The 19,037-nt window shown below is 47.4% G+C and overlaps 1 protein-coding gene across 5 annotated transcripts in view; it reads left to right on the top strand.

Annotated features, from left to right (window-relative positions):
• LOC112572429 (neuroglian-like) overlaps positions 1–19,037 on the top strand; it is a 74,681-nt gene that overhangs the window by 33,219 nt on the left and 22,425 nt on the right. For 2 of the 5 annotated variants that reach the window (XM_025252105.1, XM_025252106.1), the window contains exons 2-3: positions 3,176–3,359; positions 4,330–4,518. In XM_025252105.1, coding sequence (XP_025107890.1) covers positions 4,449–4,518 — 70 coding nt within the window. In that variant the 5' untranslated portion in view covers positions 3,176–3,359; positions 4,330–4,448. Of the gene's footprint in view, positions 1–222; positions 247–3,175; positions 3,360–4,329; positions 4,519–19,037 lie in introns of those variants that run through there. The other 3 variants (XM_025252104.1, XM_025252103.1, XM_025252107.1) reach the window with 2 other exon arrangements.

Here is a 19,037-nt window from a genome sequence, read left to right as displayed (position 1 = left end):
TCGCTGACGTCAGCACCTCAGTCTTCCGGTCCCACTCCGCACGTATTAACGGATGTTAGAGATGGAGAGCCCCAGGCTACCCGTAGCCCTGTTACCACGTGACCTGACTAGCCGGGCTTCTGTGTAGGTTTGGAAAGGAATGACGACGCGTGACCTTTGAAGTGACCCCACAGACCCCGACAACAGGTCGTACGAACAGTGCGCACGAGATGGATTTTACTATGAGAGACTAGCATAAACAAGCAGGTGTGTACTTTTGTTCACTAGATGGCTAGTCCACAATGCCAAGTGAACTAGCAGGTCTGTTTTATGTGAATGTTACACTGCCAAGGTAACAGTTTCATTACTGTGCCACACAGAACAGCGAGTGTCATGACAGTGACACTGGGGTCTCTTTCAATAACATGTTATGTTCAAATCCCTTGCCTTTGCCAGGTATAACAAATAAATATTTTTGTCATTTTTCTTCTATTAACATCAAGAACAGACCTGGGCAAAGGCCGGCCCGCCTCCTGTCTCTGACCGGCCCGCCCGCTGGCCCGCCTGTCAGTATATATACTGTATATACAGTATTGGGTAAAACTAAGTTAACTATATTAGTCCGGCCCTCTAAAACCATCCCAATTTCTCATGCGGCCCCTTGGGAAAATTAATTGCCCTCCCCTGATCAAGAACGATGGGATTTTGCAAACTGACAACGGGGTACGTTAGGATACAAGTTTCATCATCGAAATATAATCCCACATTACTGATGTCAAGCGGTCATCGATATCCCCTTCATTGTGTAGAGTATATAGGGCTAGCCGCGTGTGGTAGACGGCGCTGCTCACCTACACTCTTCTCTTGTCACGTGACCAGCCATGTTTTGTTCATCGTCTTCACAGGCCACGAAGCCTGCAGGCAGCACGTGCAGCCTGTGTTTCACAACGCACGAGCGTTGAGCTCACAGCAAGATGGCGGTTGGTGTCTCCCAGTCTTAGCGATATGGAGATAAAAATAGATGCTGGGGTACATAACTCATGATAGCGAAACCCATTGGTAGATTGGGGTAAATGGTGGAGCTGCCACCAGGGAGGATGTAATCTGGAGTGTAATTACAGAACTAACCTACACCTTCCTTGACGTCACGTGGAGTAAAAGGGAGGCAAGCCTCAGACCTCTCGCTCTTTGCCGCCAAAGGATTCAAGGGAAGTAATGTGGGCACAACCCAGGTGATTTTTTTTTATTTGTAATGGAACTGGTGTTCACTGGTTGGGGGCTGAGAATACAAGACGCAGTTTTTGCCCCGAGGGAGACAAATCATCGATCTCTTGATCATACGTGGTAGCGTATATTTCCAAAGCTATTAAAGCCGTCATCACAGCCAGGGCCGGCCACGTGACGTGCAGTGCCTTCCCGTGAGGCCGAGTGGGCATTAGGGGGGAGAGAACTGCCAAATCGCCCGACGTGAATTCAGTTTTGGACATGTTTTCCCAATAATTGAGAAGGGATTAAGAACCGCTATTCTTTCGTAAGAAAAACCGCCGTGGAATATTTTTTTTTTCTTACAAAAGTTTCTGTGCACCGAGAGTTGCTCCCCGCGAGCGCTGGGCTCCTACATCACACTTGGCGTCACGGAAGTCCCTCCAGACTCCAGGCTGGGGGACACACACATACCCTCCGCCAACATCTTATCATTTTATTGTTGTGCCTGCTGTAGTAACACACAGCTGCATCATCATCATCATCATCATCATCTTGTATAGCCCAGGATGTGGTCAGTGCGTCTGCGCTTCACATTATTATTAGTAATTATTATTAGGTGACATGCATACAGCATGAAATGATTAAAAATGTTCTTAATTTAGCACTACCTGTATCTCACACATATATGTATGTTACATACACATTACACACATATATAGGTTACGTACATATTAGACACACATATATATATATGTATAACATACATATTACATCTGGACTGCCGTGGGAGTGCAAAAAGGTTGTGTGTGTGTGTGTGTGCTAGTTACTAACGCCACCTGTAACTGTACAGAAATAAAAATAATGTTGATATTTATAAAGCACTTAACCCTACCATCAAAGCTTAGCTTAAAGCTTTTGACAAGAAATAATAATAATAATGATGATAATAATAATGATGATAATAATAATAATAATAATAGTCGCAAAACAAGGAGTCAGTTGTTTTCGGGGTTGATGTACTTACTGATGTCGAGAAGAAGGTGAATGCCATCACGTGAGATGCAGTGCCAGAGCCCAAACATTTCTGTCGTCGTCTTGTCTGTCGTCGTCTTACTGTCGTCTTGACTGTCGTCGTCTTACTGTCGTCGTCTTGACTTGTGGCTGTGGTGTGTAGTGGTAGTCGTAGTGTGGTAGTAGTGCGGGGCGGTGATGGTCACAGAACAACATGCAGCTGTCCATGTTTGGCGTACACGTGACTGTGGATGGAGGAAGTACGTGAAGTAGGAGGCAGAGCTGTAGACAAGAGGTCAGAGGGTCAAGTCCCCCTGGTTGACACTACAGCAGGTAGAACAGTGCTGCCAGTGACATGTCTGTGGACTTGGACACCTGCCACAAAGAACATCTTTGGAGCTTAGTTGAAATATGGAAGTACATTGGTGGACACGTGACTCGTGTGTAAAGTGTGTGTAACATAGACAGGAGTGTATGTAGCAAGCACTTCCTGTTTCTTTGGCGCATTTTCCCTGGGGTCACAGGGCTAGCATGTCCTTGACCTATCTGCACTGGTGGCATACTGCTTACATACCCCCCTCCACCACCACCTTTGCTGACCACTGTCACGAGATTGCTGGTAATCAGGTCACTAGATAACTATTGATCACATCACGTGACTGCTATTGATCCGCTCATTAGATAGCTAGTGATGAGGATTTGTGATGGTTGTTAATCAAGTCACGAGCCTGTTGTTGGTCACGTGATTGCTAATTAGGCCACAAGGTTTTTATTGATCAATAACATAAGACATGAAGCAGGTCATGGGGTTCTCATTGATCGCAGTCACGTGACTGCTGTTGATGAAGCCAGTGGTTGTTATTGATCTGGTCAGGGTTATTGATTAGGTTGGCAGATTGTCATTGATTGTGTCAGTGGGGGAGCTAGTGTGAACGGCATGTGGCACTGACCCTTGTCTAACTATGACCCTGCCTGTCAGGGCCTGCTCTATAATTTTCGTTACCAGACCCTATCGCTCCGGCAAAAACAAAGTAATCACAGGGGGATCCCGGGGGACAGCCCGCCAATGACAGGCGAGGTGACGGCACTGCCAGCTCCTACAGGACCAGCAGGGCAGTGGCAGGCAGGAGGGACGACATGCTCACGATTGATGAAACTGACAGGTTCGCTGACACGTACACACTGACAGGTACACACTGACACTAGCTGACATGTACACAGTGGCACTGACATTAGCTGACACGTACACACTGACATGTACACACTGACACTGGCTGACATGTACACACTGACATTAGCTGACACGTACACACTAACATGTACACACTGACACTGGCTGACATGTACACAGTGACACTGACATTAGCTGACACGTACACACTGACACTGGCTGACATGTACACAGTGGCACTGACATTAGCTGACACGTACACACTGGCATGTACACATTGACACTGGCTGACATGTACACACTGACACTGACATTAGCTGACACGTACACACTGAGACTGGCTGACATGTACACAGTGGCACTGACATTAGCTGACACGTACACACTGACACTGGCTGACATGTACACAGTGGCACTGGCTGACATGTACACAGTGGCACTGGCTGACATGTACACAGTGGCACTGACATTACCTGACATGTACACACTGACATGTACACACTGACACTGGCTGACATGCACACAGGGGCACTGCCATTAGCTGACACGTACACACTGACATTAGCTGACATATACTCAACACTGACATTAGCTGACACGTACACACTGACATTAGCTGACATTAGCTGACAGGTGTACGAAGGTGCAGGCGTGCATGTGTTTGATAGTAGCTGTGAAAACAAGCGTGGCTCCCACACCCAAACTACGCTGACAGTTGTACACATTCCACTGACTAAACTGACATCAAGTGAACACAGTGTACAGCAACTGTCACAAGCTACATAAGTACTGTCCACAGCAAGTCATGCGTGTGTAGATATATATATGTATACATATATAGACACACAGACACAGAATTAGTCGTTAAGAATCTGCCCTGTGCACAAGCCATGTGTCAAATGAGTTGCTGACTGTCTACCTGTCTAGCAGGTGTGAACACGTTTTGTCTGTATGTCTGTCAGGTCTCATCTCACTGACCCCTGTGTTCACACCATCACCAAAAGCTTGATGACTCTCACGAGGAGATCGGCGACACCCACGGCCAGGCGCACACGAGGGAACCTCCTGAAGATGTGACAAGATGGCCGACTTGTCACGATTGTTTCCTCGCCTTTTGCTCATGCTGTTCACCGCCAGCAGCTTCTGTCTGGGTAAGTGGACAACAACCAACACTGAACGATGGAAATCTTTACTGACGAGGGTAGCAGAATAAGTAGTTCTTTGGAGATGACAGGGAAGGGTGTTCCAGAGAACGCTGTCAGACCTCAGGCTCGTCGTGAGCAGGTCAGTTGTGGGTGTGGGGAGGTGGACACCAGGGACCCTCTTGTTGGTTGGTGGAGGAGACAGCAGAAAGTGTGTGTGTGGGGGATGTATATTGGCAGTTAGTGTTCTAAAGATGAACAGAATCCGAGTGTGGTTAGTAGTGAGAGAACCCTAGGGACAGGAAATCACGCGGCAGTATCTAGTGGAGTAAGACGGATGTGACAGTCCTGTGAGTGCCACCCAGGCCTTACAGCAGCGCCTCTAGCGGCGTCACCCAGGGTGGACGTGTAGTCAACGGTCGTATGAATACATTCTGTGTACAGCAGCTTCCCACACAAACAATTTAGAAAGTGTTTCAACATAGTGTGTCACCGCGGATAACATAGTGTGTCACGGCGGTCAACATAGTGTGTCACGGCGGTCAACATAGTGTGTCACGGCGGTCAACATAGTGTGTCACGGCGGTCAACATAGTGTCAGGGTTAGTGTGACGTGTGCTGACACTACACTTGTCCACTTATTTGTCATCTACTCCAGTCATACGCCGTCAAGTTCAAGGTTCATGTTACAATTTAAGTCCCTTTAATTGGTCAACAGAGCTTCTGTCTCACCACAATGGCGTGCGGGCGGACGTGGAATGTTTCCCCCTTTCCATCGGTATTCTACAAAATGTCACGAATAATTCTTCTAGTGAATGGATAAAAACTACAGCATTTGGAAATTACCATAAGGGCAAGTCGTTCGGATGACCCTGGTACTTTACATGTAAAATATATTTGTTTTAATACAAAAGTAGAATAATTACTGACATGTAGAAGACAACACACAAGTGTGGTATAATTACTTTGATAATAAGAAGACTTAACACAAGTGTAGTGTAATTACTATGACATGTAGAGGAAAACACAAGTGTAGTGTAATTACTATGACATGTAGAAGAGAACACATGTGTAGTGTAATTACTATGACATGTAGAAGACAACACAAGTGTAGTGTAATTACTATGACATGTAGAGGAAAACACAAGTGTAGTGTAATTACTATGACATGTAGAGGAAAACACAAGTGTAGTATAATTACTATGACATGTAGAAGACAACACAAGTGTAGTGTAATTACTATGATATGTAGAGGAAAACACAAGTGTAGTGTAATTACTATGACATGTAGAAGACTTAACACAAGTGTAGTGTAATTACTATGACATGTAGAAGACAACACAAGTGTAGTGTAATTACTATGACATGTAGAAGACAACACAAGTGTAGTGTAATTACTATGACATGTAGAAGACAAAACAAGTGTAATCACTATGACATGTAGAAGACTTAACACAAGTGTAGTGTAATTACTATGACATGTAGAAGACAACACAAGTGTAGTGTAATTACTATGACCTGTAGAAGACAACACAAGTGTAGTGTAATTACTATGACATGTAGAAGAGAACACAAGTGTAGTGTAATTACTATGACATGTAGAAGACAACACAAGTGTAGTGTAATTACTATGACATGTAGAAGACAACACAAGTGTAGTGTAATTACTATGACATGTAGAGGAAAACACAAGTGTAGTGTAATTACTATGACATGTAGAAGAAGTTTGATTTAAGACAAGTGTAGTGTAATTACTATGACATGTAGAAGACAACACAAGTGTAGTGTAATTACCATGAGATGTAGAAGAGAACACAAGTGTAGTGTAATTACTATGACCTGTAGAAGAAGTTTGTTTCAACACAAGTGTAGTGTAATTACTATGACATGTAGAAGAAGTTTGCTTTAACACAAGTGTAGTGTAATCACTATGACATGTAGAAGAAGTTTGCTTTAACACAAGTTACTCTAATTACCGTCAGCCGCTAAGCAGGTCGCCATTTTCCGATCTACCAGTAGAAGACAAGCCCTTTAAGGTTGTTGACAGCGGAATCCGTGCAATGTGGAAGTTATTAGTGTTGATTCCAGAAATGATTATCTTTAGAAAAAATGTCAGAGCCAGCAAAAATCGTCTCCAACATCCAGTTTTTAAGCCAAAAGTTTATGGTCGTCTTTGCCATTCTTTTCTAAATAATATTTTTGTGTCCAGAAAATTCAAGGGTTCGATTTTCTTAATCATTTCCGCTACAGCTTTGTAGCTCTTGATTAACATTCGTCAATTGCCTTAAAAAATAAATAAAACAACAACAAAACGCGCGCAACGTCCAACACTATGGCAAGCTTGCCGCCAAAAGTAGGTCAGTGTGTTGATAGGGATAAAGTAGGACAGAGGTCAGTGTGTTGATAGGGATAAAGTAGGACAGAGGTCAGTGTGTTGATAAGGATAAAGTAGGACAGAGGTCAGTGTGTTGATAGGGATAAAGTAGGACAGAGGTCAGTGTGTTGATAGGGATAAAGTAGGACTAAGGTCGATGTGTTAAGGACACGGACAGAGATGTCAGAAGTAGCAGGAGCGTCACGTGTGGAGATGTTCGTCACCAGAAGTTCGTTACTTGAGGCAGGCGCTGACCAGCTGTCTGCTACAAATGTGCCAAACACGAGGTCACGTGTTACTCAAGCGACAAAAGGTTTGAGTAGCGACTGCTGTCGTCACTATCACCCCCTGCTGTATGACGTCACCTCTCTCGCCAACTGTCCTGACGTGAGAGTTACTAGTACGTCGTCTTCTTGTTGCGTGTTGGTCTGACGTCACTGAGCACACAGCGCGTCTCACGCCTCAGCACAATCTTTTTCTCAACAACGTCCTGAGGTCACTGTGACGTCACTAGCGCTCTGACATCAACTGAGGTCACTATGACGTCACTAGCGCTCTAAGGTCACTGTGACGTCACTAGCGCTCTAAGGTCACTGTGACGTCACTAGCGCTCTAAGGTCACTGTAACGTCGCTACACGATCACTTGCTGGTGTCACCCATGACCAGCTGGCCTGTGACAAGGTAATGACGAGTAAGACCACAACATACACTGGAGGCAGACTAACCCCAGGTTAGTTTACTTCATGGAGGACATGTTACCGCCTCAATATCCCGCATGGCGACAACAGCAATGAGTTGTTGACAAACAGCATGTCTTTGAGTAGGTAGGTGGTAGAGGTGTGTTCACGTCACATCACACGTCACGTATGTTAGTGTGGATGTACAGAGTATACAGCTTACAAGCATTACACATATGTACATCTGTACACATACACTCACCCCTTCCCCTCAATGCGCGCGCACACAGCATGGCGATAGCAAGTGTTTGAAAGCCAGAATGCATGGCCGCTGTTAGCGATGTGCAAGCCTCCTGCAGACAGAATTCATGGATTTTGTTTCACAAAAACATTGAGAATAATGGCCAACAGGTCGCAGCTCATGTGGAAGCAGTGGCGGGTCCGTGGCGGCCTGAGAAGGCGTGTGACAGGAGATGGCTGATAAAACCCTTCTTGATCGGGAGGAGCAGGCAGGACGGGGCAAGAGGAGGATCGCAGGAGGAGCAGGCAGGCCCGGAGGGGCGCCTGGTGATTCACACGTCTCGGTGCTGATTAATGGCGCCCTGCCCACTGAGCCACTTGCTTCATCTCTGCCTGGTGTGACGTCTAGTCAGGTCGTGACAAACTGTAACAGAACGTTGTGCACGTCACTGGGCCAGTATACACGTGTCAGAAAGACGGTGACTGCCACTAACCCAGAGGTAAGCTGTAATAATATACTCGGTAGTAAGCGGTCCACGAAGCAGATCGCTGTAGGAAGCAGTTTGTTTCTCAGTGACAAGTACATGTACAGCCCTCGGGAATTCAACACATCACTGCAACAGTGGGGTTGTCAGAAAACTCGTGACACATTTTCTGTTTTTCTAACGACATTTATTCATATAAAAGACAAAGATCAATCAATGAGCTGTTGTCCGTTTTGATCGATAACCTCTCGCCATCTCTCAGTGATGTTCATGATTTCTCATTCATAGAAGACTCGGCGACAAAGTACACAAGGTTGTGATTTACAGCCTCCCAGGGGTTGAACCTCATACCACACAAGGCGTTTGCAAAGGAGCGAAGCAGGTCACAAGGTCAGGTGACATGGCGGGTGGGGCAATCATCCCACCCGAGCTCCAATAAGTTTTGACAGGAGATCAAATGTGTTTGTGTGGTCTGATGTTGTCGTGATGAAACACGACTCCTTTACGATTAACGAGGTCTGGAAGTTTCTGGATGACGAATTCGCTGAAACTGTCCACCTGCCGACAGTAAGCGTTGCCACTGACTGGTTGCTAGGTAGCAGCTCGTGCAACATGGCGCCTAAAGCATCCCACCACAGCGACAACATCACCTTCCTCTGACCAATGTCTGCTTTCCACATCGTCTGAAGCCAGTCGTCATGTCGGGACCAAGACCACATTGTTTGTAAGCAATCCACTTCTCATCACCAGCTATCAGTCGCGGAGGATCGCTATCGTCCCATTTGATGAGCAGATGACAGATGTTTACAGGCGCCGGCAAATGATCGTCTGTCAACTCAGGAAGAACCCAAGTATCGAGTCTCTCCACCTGCTCCACTTAGAAACGTTTGTATAATGGATGTTCAACGTGTCTGCAATCGCTCCTGTCGTGTCACGTGGGTCTGACTTCACCAATACCTGTATGATGACGTCATCAAGCTCGGGGAGCCTCCATGACCGAGGACCGTCCTTGAGATGCAAATGACCAGCACGTGACCTCGTCAACCATCGCTGGCACTGACCTTCCTGTAGATCATGTGACCTTAAACTTTATACAACTTTTGACCTGCGACCTTCCTTTTACAAGAGTAAAACAGTGAAACATGGCGAACACGCACAGCCTGGTCTTCCATCTTTGACTTCTTCTTAAGTGTGACGATGTGAGAGTGTGAGGGTGTGACTGGTGTGAGGGTGTAACGGAGTGAGAGTGTGAGGGTGAGTATGAGAATGTGAGAATATGAGGATGTGAGAGTGTAGAGTGGGAGAGTGTGAGGATGTGAGTATGAGGATGTGAGAGTGTGAGGGTGTAGAGTGGGAGAGTGTGAGGGTTTCAGGGTGTGAGGCTGTAACGGAGTGAGAGTGTGAGGGTGTGAGTATGAGGATGTGAGAGTGTGAGGATGTGAAAGTGTAGAGTGGGAGAGTGTGAGGGTGTGACTGGTATGAGGGTGTAACGGAGTGAGGGTGTGAGTATGAGGATGTAGAGTGTGAGGGTGTAGAGTGGGAGAGTGTGACGGGACAAGAGAGGTGAGAGGATGACTGGTGTTAGGAGTGACGGGAGGAGGAGACAGGCGGAGATGAAGCCAGTGGCTGAGTGTCTGTGTGACAGACTAATGGTCACTTACAAGTCCAGTCGGCGCTGGCGACAAGCCAAGGGCCAGGAGGCCTCAAGTTGACATCCTCTGTGCCTGACCGGGCTGCGTGCTCCTCTCCACCAGCCACCCGCCTGTTTGCAGCAGTCAGTCTCATCTGATGATCAGGCCCTGACTTGTGTTGGGAGTGGTCAATCTAACCAAGGGGTCGTGTTGTGAATTCACTCAGAGGGCCGCCAGTGAAAGCGTCAATCTCAGTTTTCATTTCCTGGCTAAGGGCGTGGTTTCTTGTCTCGGAGGGCAGTCACAAGATTTGGAGCTTTCAGTGAAAGCCAATGCAAAGTGGAGGACTTGGTCAACTGGCGGTGGACTGTGTACTGCGCGCGACGCCCGCCAGCACTAATTAGTGTGGTTGAGTCACGTGACTGGCCAGGACCCCACAAAAACCCGACATCACATTGTACACCTCTTGACAGTCACGGGCTGAACACTCACCGCACTTCCTTACAATAACAAGTGTAATAATGTCACATCACCACCGCTTGACGTGTCACACATACCCTGTCACGTTGGGTTCCTCGCTCTACAGCCAGTACTCTACAGCTGTCAGGGTTTGGTTCTACGAGGAGGCTACACTACGTCCTTACGATACTTGACACCACATTCCTGACACCACTTGACACTTGTGTCATACTCAATCCTTTCACGTGTCTTTTCATTTTGTCCTGTATTCCTATAATCCTGTATCCTATAATCCTATAATCCTGTATTCCCATAATCACGTATCCTATATTCCTGCATTCTTATATTCCCATTTTCTCGCATTCCTAAATTTTTATATTCCTAGAATCCTGTAACATATAAACATCGTGTTTCGGGAACATTCTCTCCTGTACTCTCCAGAACGTGCTGACAGACCTCCAGTCCCATCAGTTGAACTCGTGAGTGGTAACGAGCAGCTCCGTGTCTGTTAACCCTGTGTTAACCCCAGCCAACAGCTGTTCCCTAAGCTGCTAGTCTATCCGTGGCTGTTGCATCAACTGCTGTGCACCTGTCGGCATGCCATTCCCACCCTAGAGCTGTATCCTATGTTGACCAGTTATGACCAGTAATGTTCAGTCAAAACAGTTATGACCAGTTATGACCAGTTGTCTGACAGTGAGTCTTAAAAGTCAGCCTGTCCTCTCACTTACCTGAGACTGGCTGATCCTATAATTATGACATGTAGGTCTACCACAAACTTTAATTAAATAGCATCATATAATTATTACACATCAACGTACACGTCTACCACGCGCACGATTTCATAATTTACGGTTGACTGACTGCTCTCCCTCCTTTCCAGTATCCTCAGAGTTATTGGGCTTGGCAGGTCAGTGACATTACTTCCCCTCTCTCTGCTCTCTGGCGAGGGAGGTCAGCAATAGTTCCTCCCTTCCCCTTCCCCCAAACCTCCCCCACCCACACACAAGTCTCATGGCAGGTGATGACTAACACATCGTAGCTTTGGGTTTTCATTTTCTCCCGAGACACCACATGAAGGACCTTCATCAAACTTGAGGGTGTGGACGGCCAGGACCAGCTCGATGTTTCCCAGTGTGCCTGGTGAAGGAAGCCCCAGAAATCAGGGTTTTAATCGAGTCTATTTGGCGGCATGAGTCCACGCTTTGATGTCTGGCGCCCGGCACCCGCAGGTCAGGCAGCTTATGGCGGATTCCACCTTCCCAGGGAAAAACCAACTCAAAGACTTCTGCACGTGATGAGAACAGAGAACAGCAGACTGCTGGATGTGCTCAAGGATGGGAACTTGGGGCACACGAGGTCTATCACTAGACATTCAGAGTTCACACAATGACTTGCAAGCACTCTCTCATTTACTTATCAAAACATTAGCACACTTCAACTCTTTTAACTATAAAATAAATGGAAAGAACACAGGTGCGTGTGTAGACAGGTAAAAACTTACAAAACGATAAACCGTGAGCTATAGTATTTAAACATTAACAACCAGACAGACAAATCTGTCTGACATTTGAGATAACATGGTCAGAGTAGACTAACCAGCATTTGTACTAACATTTGTACTAACCACTCAGTTGTCTCAGCTTGTATCAGGGCAGACAACTGTGGACGTGGCGAGCGACAGGAGGAAGAAAGTGGAGAGTAATGCGAGAGAATGAGAGAAAGGCAATGTAATTAACAGGATTTTCTTAAGCCACGTATCTGGCGTGAATACTTTGCCTTGCTTGGTTTTCTCCATTGTCACACAATTTTTATTGTAAAAAATTCCCCTGGAGAAATGCGCGACTGTAGAGGGCGCTGGCGGTGCTGAGCCGCCTGATTACATGCAGAAAGAAAAGACTCAATTAAATGTTAACACGAATCGACCAAACACACGGCACCTCTGTTGATCTGCAACCTCCAGTCCGCCAAAGCCTTCAATTCCTCCTTTTCTGGACCCTCGTAAATCGAGTTATTCTCGGGAAAAACTCTCGCCAACTGCTATTTTCTAAACATACAAAAAGGAGTAATTCACTTGTGTTTGTGCGTGTGAAATAGCGAAACTGATAAATATCACAAAGACAGCTTGAGAAGCAGGCTCACGAGGTTTTAGTCAGCATCAACAAAAGTGCAGGAGTGGCTGCCAACATGTCTGACAGTGAGAGACTGAGACAATCGAGTAAGCCAGTCTTTTCGCTCGCTTGACTGCATTTGAGCGGCTTTTGCTCGTGTTCAGTCAGCCATGCCGTCACACACAAAGGCTTCATACTTCATTGTATTCATTTAAATGAGAAATCTGTGTAGCATACCTTCTAAGCTCACTCTAACCTAACTGTCATGCGCACTAAAGGTCAAAGGTGATGTATCAAACATCAAACATCCTCGATGCCATGTGAGCTCACACAAGAGGCCAAAAAGCTTTCAAGTGTAAAACTTTTAGAATTTCTGCTACAACATGGCTTTGGGCGAGGGTTAGAGCCTGGCAATGATGATGAGTCTTACAGCTGATGATTGTGTCATCATACTGACCTGTCGTGACACTTGCGGCTGTCAGCACGCAGTTGCTGACACACATAGTCGATACAGCGAGTGCCACTGACATGACGTGGGTATTTCCAGCTGAAGTTGTTTGTCACAGCTGATGACACACGTGGCGACTGCTGACCTCGGTGTAAAGAGCATCACCTGCCTGTGTACTGGTGGCAGGCCTTCAGTGCAGGTGCTGTACACACTCAGCAGGCAAGAAAGGGTCATGGATCACCAAGCAAAACCTTGAGTACTTTTGGATATTCAAAGAAAAGGGTGAACAAGGGATGCAGTCGCCTAGGCAGCTGGCGAGAAGGAGGCTGAGTGCCAGTCTCGCAGAAACTGTTGTGTGCAGGTGTTGAAGACGGACACTTCAGGCGTCCATCATTCAAGACTGTTTCCCATGCTCCAAAGACTTCAAACAAAAGGAATGGACACGAAAAACACTCGACATGTCACAAATGTTGACCCTATTGAACGACCTTTGGCATTCGTGACACGATTGGCTGTTTGGAGATCATTGCTGTCTCTTAAAACGGTTATTCTGTTTGTGTTTGCACTTGCAACATCACGCTTTTGAGGGGAAAGGAGTACAGGTTGCTTTGTTGTTGTTGTTGTTGTTTTTTGGGGGGGTTGTTGTTTTGGGTTGTTTTTGGATTGTTTTTTACCCCAAATACGTGGTACTTGTCGCCCTTAACGGGTAGCGGACGTAGCTGGACACATGGCGGCCTGACCTTAGAAAACGTTAGGCCTGTATATTGTAAACAAACACTTCATTCCACGGACATTTTGTTTGTGATAAACAACACGCTCTGTGCATCTGTAAGTTGTCTGTCATGATAGACTGACTGACACACAGCTGTAACTTGTCTCGTGTGATAGAGTGACTGACACACAGCTGTAACTTGTCTATGATGATAGACTGACTGACACACAGCTGTAACTTGTCTATGATGATAGACGGACAGACAGCTGTAACTTGTCTCTTGTGATAGAGTGACTGACAGCTGTAACTTGTCTATCAAGCAGAGAAGACATCCGTTTGATGCCCGTTCAGTGTCAGTGCTGTATGCCATCTACTCTTTGACTAGTGCAGACTTCTGTGGTGTCAGTGCTCTGTGGGGTGGAGCTGTACAGCTGCCTGTCATCAGCAGATGCTTGATGAGAAACAGGAGACTGGAAGCCCGATGAAAGTGGTATGGTGTGTGATAATGCTCATTTTATTTTCAGTCTTTGTCGCTCATACTATCAGACTCTTGGGGTCGGAAACATTTCAATAAAGTGAGCCGTGGCTCGGTGGTCTGCGAGTGTGAGGGCCAGACGTGTCATGACACTACTGACATGATGTGCCATCACCACACAACAAAACCCGAAGGTGGCATGGGGTTGTCGGGTGGGGGAACATTTCCTGAATTTGTGGTGATGGTCTTGATGTTAGTGAGAGCTGGATAAAGCTTTGAGATGATTGGACAGGAGGAGGACCAGGAGGAGGGGCTGCAGCTTGAAACCCCGCCAACCGCCTCCTGTGGGGTCTGCGACTCTCTTCACTCCATCTTCTCCGAGAAGATGGCGCGTGCACTGACATGTCAATACTCATTGGGCATTGCGACAGTCAAGCGCCCCCTGTCGCTACAAGTCCGTCTGTCACAGCCGTCGTGCCCGCAGGTCTGCACACAAAACATTAATGGATGAAAAACCCTGGGACAGTGACCTCCCGTCGTGACATGTCCGTCTTTTTTTCGTTTTTTTTTTTTTTTGAAGTAGTGGAGCAGTTGGTGGACACTCCTCGTCACTGATGGCCTGTCTGTGTGCCGCTGATTTCTCCCACTGTCCCAAGTCTCAAATTGCAGATTGCTAATTAACATCGTGACCCTCGCCACTCAATGTGTGACCCACATCGCTAAGTTGTGACATACATAGCTAATGAAAATTGATGCCCTCACTAACTTAAATGTCTAATCCACACGTTAGCATTGTCAGCCACAGCCAGACAACTCGTCCCGTCTTCCGACCTGCAAGACCTGAGTGGGGTCACTGCTCACCCTTGCCCTCCCCTCCCACTGCCCCCGCAATTGCTGGCGGTTAAATTGCTCACACAACCCCGCACGTGTCGTGCTGTCTGCTGCTCGCCTGGAATCATCAGCATTTCCTCAGACCTTCAGGGGCGACAATCGAAAGGCGATGCGACGAGGCGGAAGGAGGTGGGCCTTAAAGCTACTTCCGGAAAGTGGGTGACGTCAGAAATGGAGGACGATAAAACGATGAGGCGATGACCAGCCGTCTGCTGGTGGCGTGGCTTTCCCAGGGACTCATGCAAGGCAGCGGAGTGTCCAGCTTACCCTGGGTGTCAACCAAGACACTTATCTCCCATGGAAGACAACTTCCTGTAGCCTCTCCCTGGCTGCTTCACTCTTAGTAACCATGGTGATCGCGCCCTTGTCCGCGCTGCGTGGAGACACGAGAACTGCTGACTCCAGTCTCTGTAACGGTGCTTCAACCTCTTAGCACGCGGTCCCTGTGCCAGTCCCCTGTCCAAACCATTGCTGGTGACCAAGGACGAGTAGGCGAGCTGATAAATCCATGTGTGTGTGATGTGAATTGTGAAAGCCACGGAGGGACACGCAGACTAAAGTGCAGAAAGTAAGTGTTGCCAAGTTGCTCAAAGCCAGCGTTTGCATTCTCAGCAGGTTGTGGCTGTCAGGCCATGACTAGCAGCCATGACTGGGTGGACACGTGGGACACCGCACGATCTCAGTCTCCGTGGTGCATACCATGGTCTCGCCATCTGACAGGTTCTAGCCAGTCACAGCTACGACATCCCCCCGCACGTACCTTTGACCTTTGGAACAGAAATATGAAGTCAGCCATGGAGAAAGTTGCAGAACTCATGGCGGCACGGTGGAGTGGTGAGCAGGGGAGGGTGAGTGCTGACTGGGTGGCGGTATTTGTGTGCCGCTAGTTATTGCACATTAAAGTACCCACTCCGTGACTCACCAACTGTCACTTTTTCCCTCCCACAATTCCGGCCTCGCTCTCATTCTAGCAAATATTTTAGGGCCTCGATATCGATTAAAGCACGCGCCATGACACTTGTCACGTGAACGTGACACGTTTCTCTAAAAAGGGGAGAGCGGTTTGAGGGTGTGGCGGGAGGGTGGGCAAGTGCAGGAGGGTGGCCAATGATCGGTGACCGGCGAGCGCCGACAAGTTTGATGGCGGATCAGGGGAGCAAACTCATCCGACCGAGAAAGAAAACGAAGACAGATATCCGAGGAAAAGCACAGCGCGGTGCTGGGGGGACGGGGAGGGTCAGCAGTCAGTGGGGTGGGGGCTGGATGCGGGGGCGTGTCCACGTGACTGCATCAGCAATAATTCAGGGGAGACAAGCACATCATCAAACATGAAAGGAACGGTGGCCCGCGAGCGAAGAGTTCAACTGTCTGATGAGTTTAGAGAAACAGAGCCATTCCATGCCACTGCCTGTCTGTTTGTCTGTCTGTGTGTCTGTCTTGGTTGCACGGACGCACTCACCTTCAAATAAGATGGCGCGGGCTGAGTTTGATTTGTGTGGGTGTGTGAGGGGGATACGTTAGGTGTGTGTGTGTAAAGGGGGGAGAGCAGAGAGAACTAAGGGAGCGGACAAGAGTGGCTTGTGACACCAGTCGACACCAGTCGCTCACACCACCACAAGTGTTGTCACTGAGGTCTTACACAACCCTCATGGTATCGCCGTAGCTCACGTCTGTCGCTCAACACGAGCCTGCAAGCGTCACGTGACACACCAGGAGAAGCCGGTCTGCACAGCAGGAGGGGAGGTACGAGCGGGGCGGGGGAGGTGATGACAGAGCATCGTCACAGCGAGAATCCGGGCAAAAAACATGTAAACAAATCGTGACAGATAATTATCATGTCACGGGCATCGCTGAAGACTACGTCACACTCCTCCCAATGAGTGTATACCCCATGATACGTCGCACGCCAGTCAATGACTTTATACCCCAGAATACGTCACATACCACACCTAACCCTAACCCTAACCCTAACCCCAGAATACGTCACACACTACACAATGACGGTATACTCCAGAATACGTCACACGCCAGTCAATGACTGTATACCACAGAATACGTCACACACCAAACAATGACTGTATACCCAGAATACGTCACACCACTCAATGAGTGTATACCCCGGGACACGTCACATGCCACTCAGTGACGGCGTGTGCCGCCGGAGGAGCACGTAACAGTATCTTCAGCTTCATGTGCGGTGTTGCGTGCCAAGTCCTCCCCGTTGCTGCTCGTCATCAGCGTGTGTTGGCTGAGAACGTGGCTTGTGGGTCAACAGCTGGAGCACCCGGGGTAGTTGTGGCCGTGACATGCAGTTGGCTTGATTGCGTCATTCGTGCCGAGTGCCAGTTAGCCTCGCATGCAGAGCTATTTCAGGGACGCACGTGGTGTGACGAACAGTCGAGTCTCATCGCCATGGGAAAGTGCGCAGCTTTATGTGTCCCTCATCACACCACGCCGACATGTTGTTGTTGTCGTAGTTGTAGTCAGTGTGTGCGTTACACTGGGAGGTAGGACAGAGAGTGGACAGTCACTGAGATGGAGAATGTTGACAGCTGCTCGCCAAGTAGTTTGCTTGTTTCACCATGCTGCTATTTATAGACACCTCTCGTCGCGGTTTTTGTGGTGGCAAGCTTTTTTCTTCTTTCCTTTCTTTTGTTCTTCTTTTGTCTTAAGTCGATGCCAGGGGGAGGCAATTTTCCCTCTTCTATTTTTGTTTGTTCTCCACATCCCTCCTGGGTTTTATTAGGAAAATTGTCGTCTTCCTCTTTCTTCCTGCATTGTTAAACCTCTTTTCTAATTTCACCATGACATTCACTAGGTACCCGTTAGTCACTTTCAACTGTCATCATGACATTCACTGACATTTACCAATTATGACATCATGACATTTACCGGTTAGCCACTTTGAACTCTAACCCTGACATTCACTAGGTACCCAAGAAATCACTAACAGCCAGCAGTCAAAGACCTCACATTCTCAGCAATGTACCCGGCTTGTACCTCAGACCTCTCTAACAACTAACAGTTCAGAGAGAAAGAGAAAGACTTTACATTCTCAACTGACTTTCAGTTAGACGGAATGATTAACACTTAACGGAAAGAATGACGTGCATGCCCGCTAGGTGGCGCTTTCACTGAGAGAATAAAAGGCATCAGTGCAAAAAAAGTCCTGCATGTCACACTGTGTCAGTGACAGTCGGTGTGACCGGCACAGTGCCACTCAGTGACCGCTACAGCTCCTCAGTCCCCACTTTCACTTCCCGTTGTTACAAGTGAACACTGGCGCAACTTGACAAGTGAACACTGGCTGCGCAACTTGACAAGTGAACACGGGGAGCAACTTGACAAGTGAACACGGGCTGCGCATTGTCACGAGTGGGTACGTGGTGCGCAGCTTATCCCGGGTACACAGCTGTGGGGAAGCAGCAGGTGCTGATGATGTCTGCCTCTACACTGACAGACTGCACGACCTGCTCTCCTCTGTCTTCACTGACATCTTCAACACATCCTTCAGCTCTCTAGAAGTATTTGAAGAGAGGTCGGCTGTGTTCACTCTGTCACTGGATAGACTTCTTTGTGACCGAGATAAAACTAATGTTTATTTTATATTTATTTTAACACTTTCATGTGGCAGGAAATGTCCTCTTTCTTCAAGCAAGCGTTGAATTCAATATATTCAGGTGTCCACCCGGCTTCTGTTCCAAAGGGTTTGTCCCCAATGTCATTCCTAGCATTGCAAACATTTTTTGTGCGATTGCCATCAGTGTTTGCACACAAAAGCTCTCATATGCACTCCAGACATCTGCTTGATAGCTTTGCATTAATTTTATCATCTTTGTTATCGCAAAGCAAGTGAAATAGAGGGTCGTGAAGGTCAGTAATCATAAGTACGAGCTGATAGGTTTGGCAGTCATGAACTAACAATGAGCATGAACTAACAATGAGCATGAACTAACAATGAGCATGAACTAACAATGAGCATGAACTAACATTCAGCATAAACTAACATTGAGCATGAACTAAC

Source organism: Pomacea canaliculata, linkage group LG9 (assembly GCF_003073045.1).
Source record: "Pomacea canaliculata isolate SZHN2017 linkage group LG9, ASM307304v1, whole genome shotgun sequence".
NCBI lineage: Eukaryota > Metazoa > Mollusca > Gastropoda > Architaenioglossa > Ampullariidae > Pomacea > Pomacea canaliculata.
Note: the sequence above shows the minus strand (reverse complement) of the source record. Positions and strands in the feature narration are given on the sequence as shown.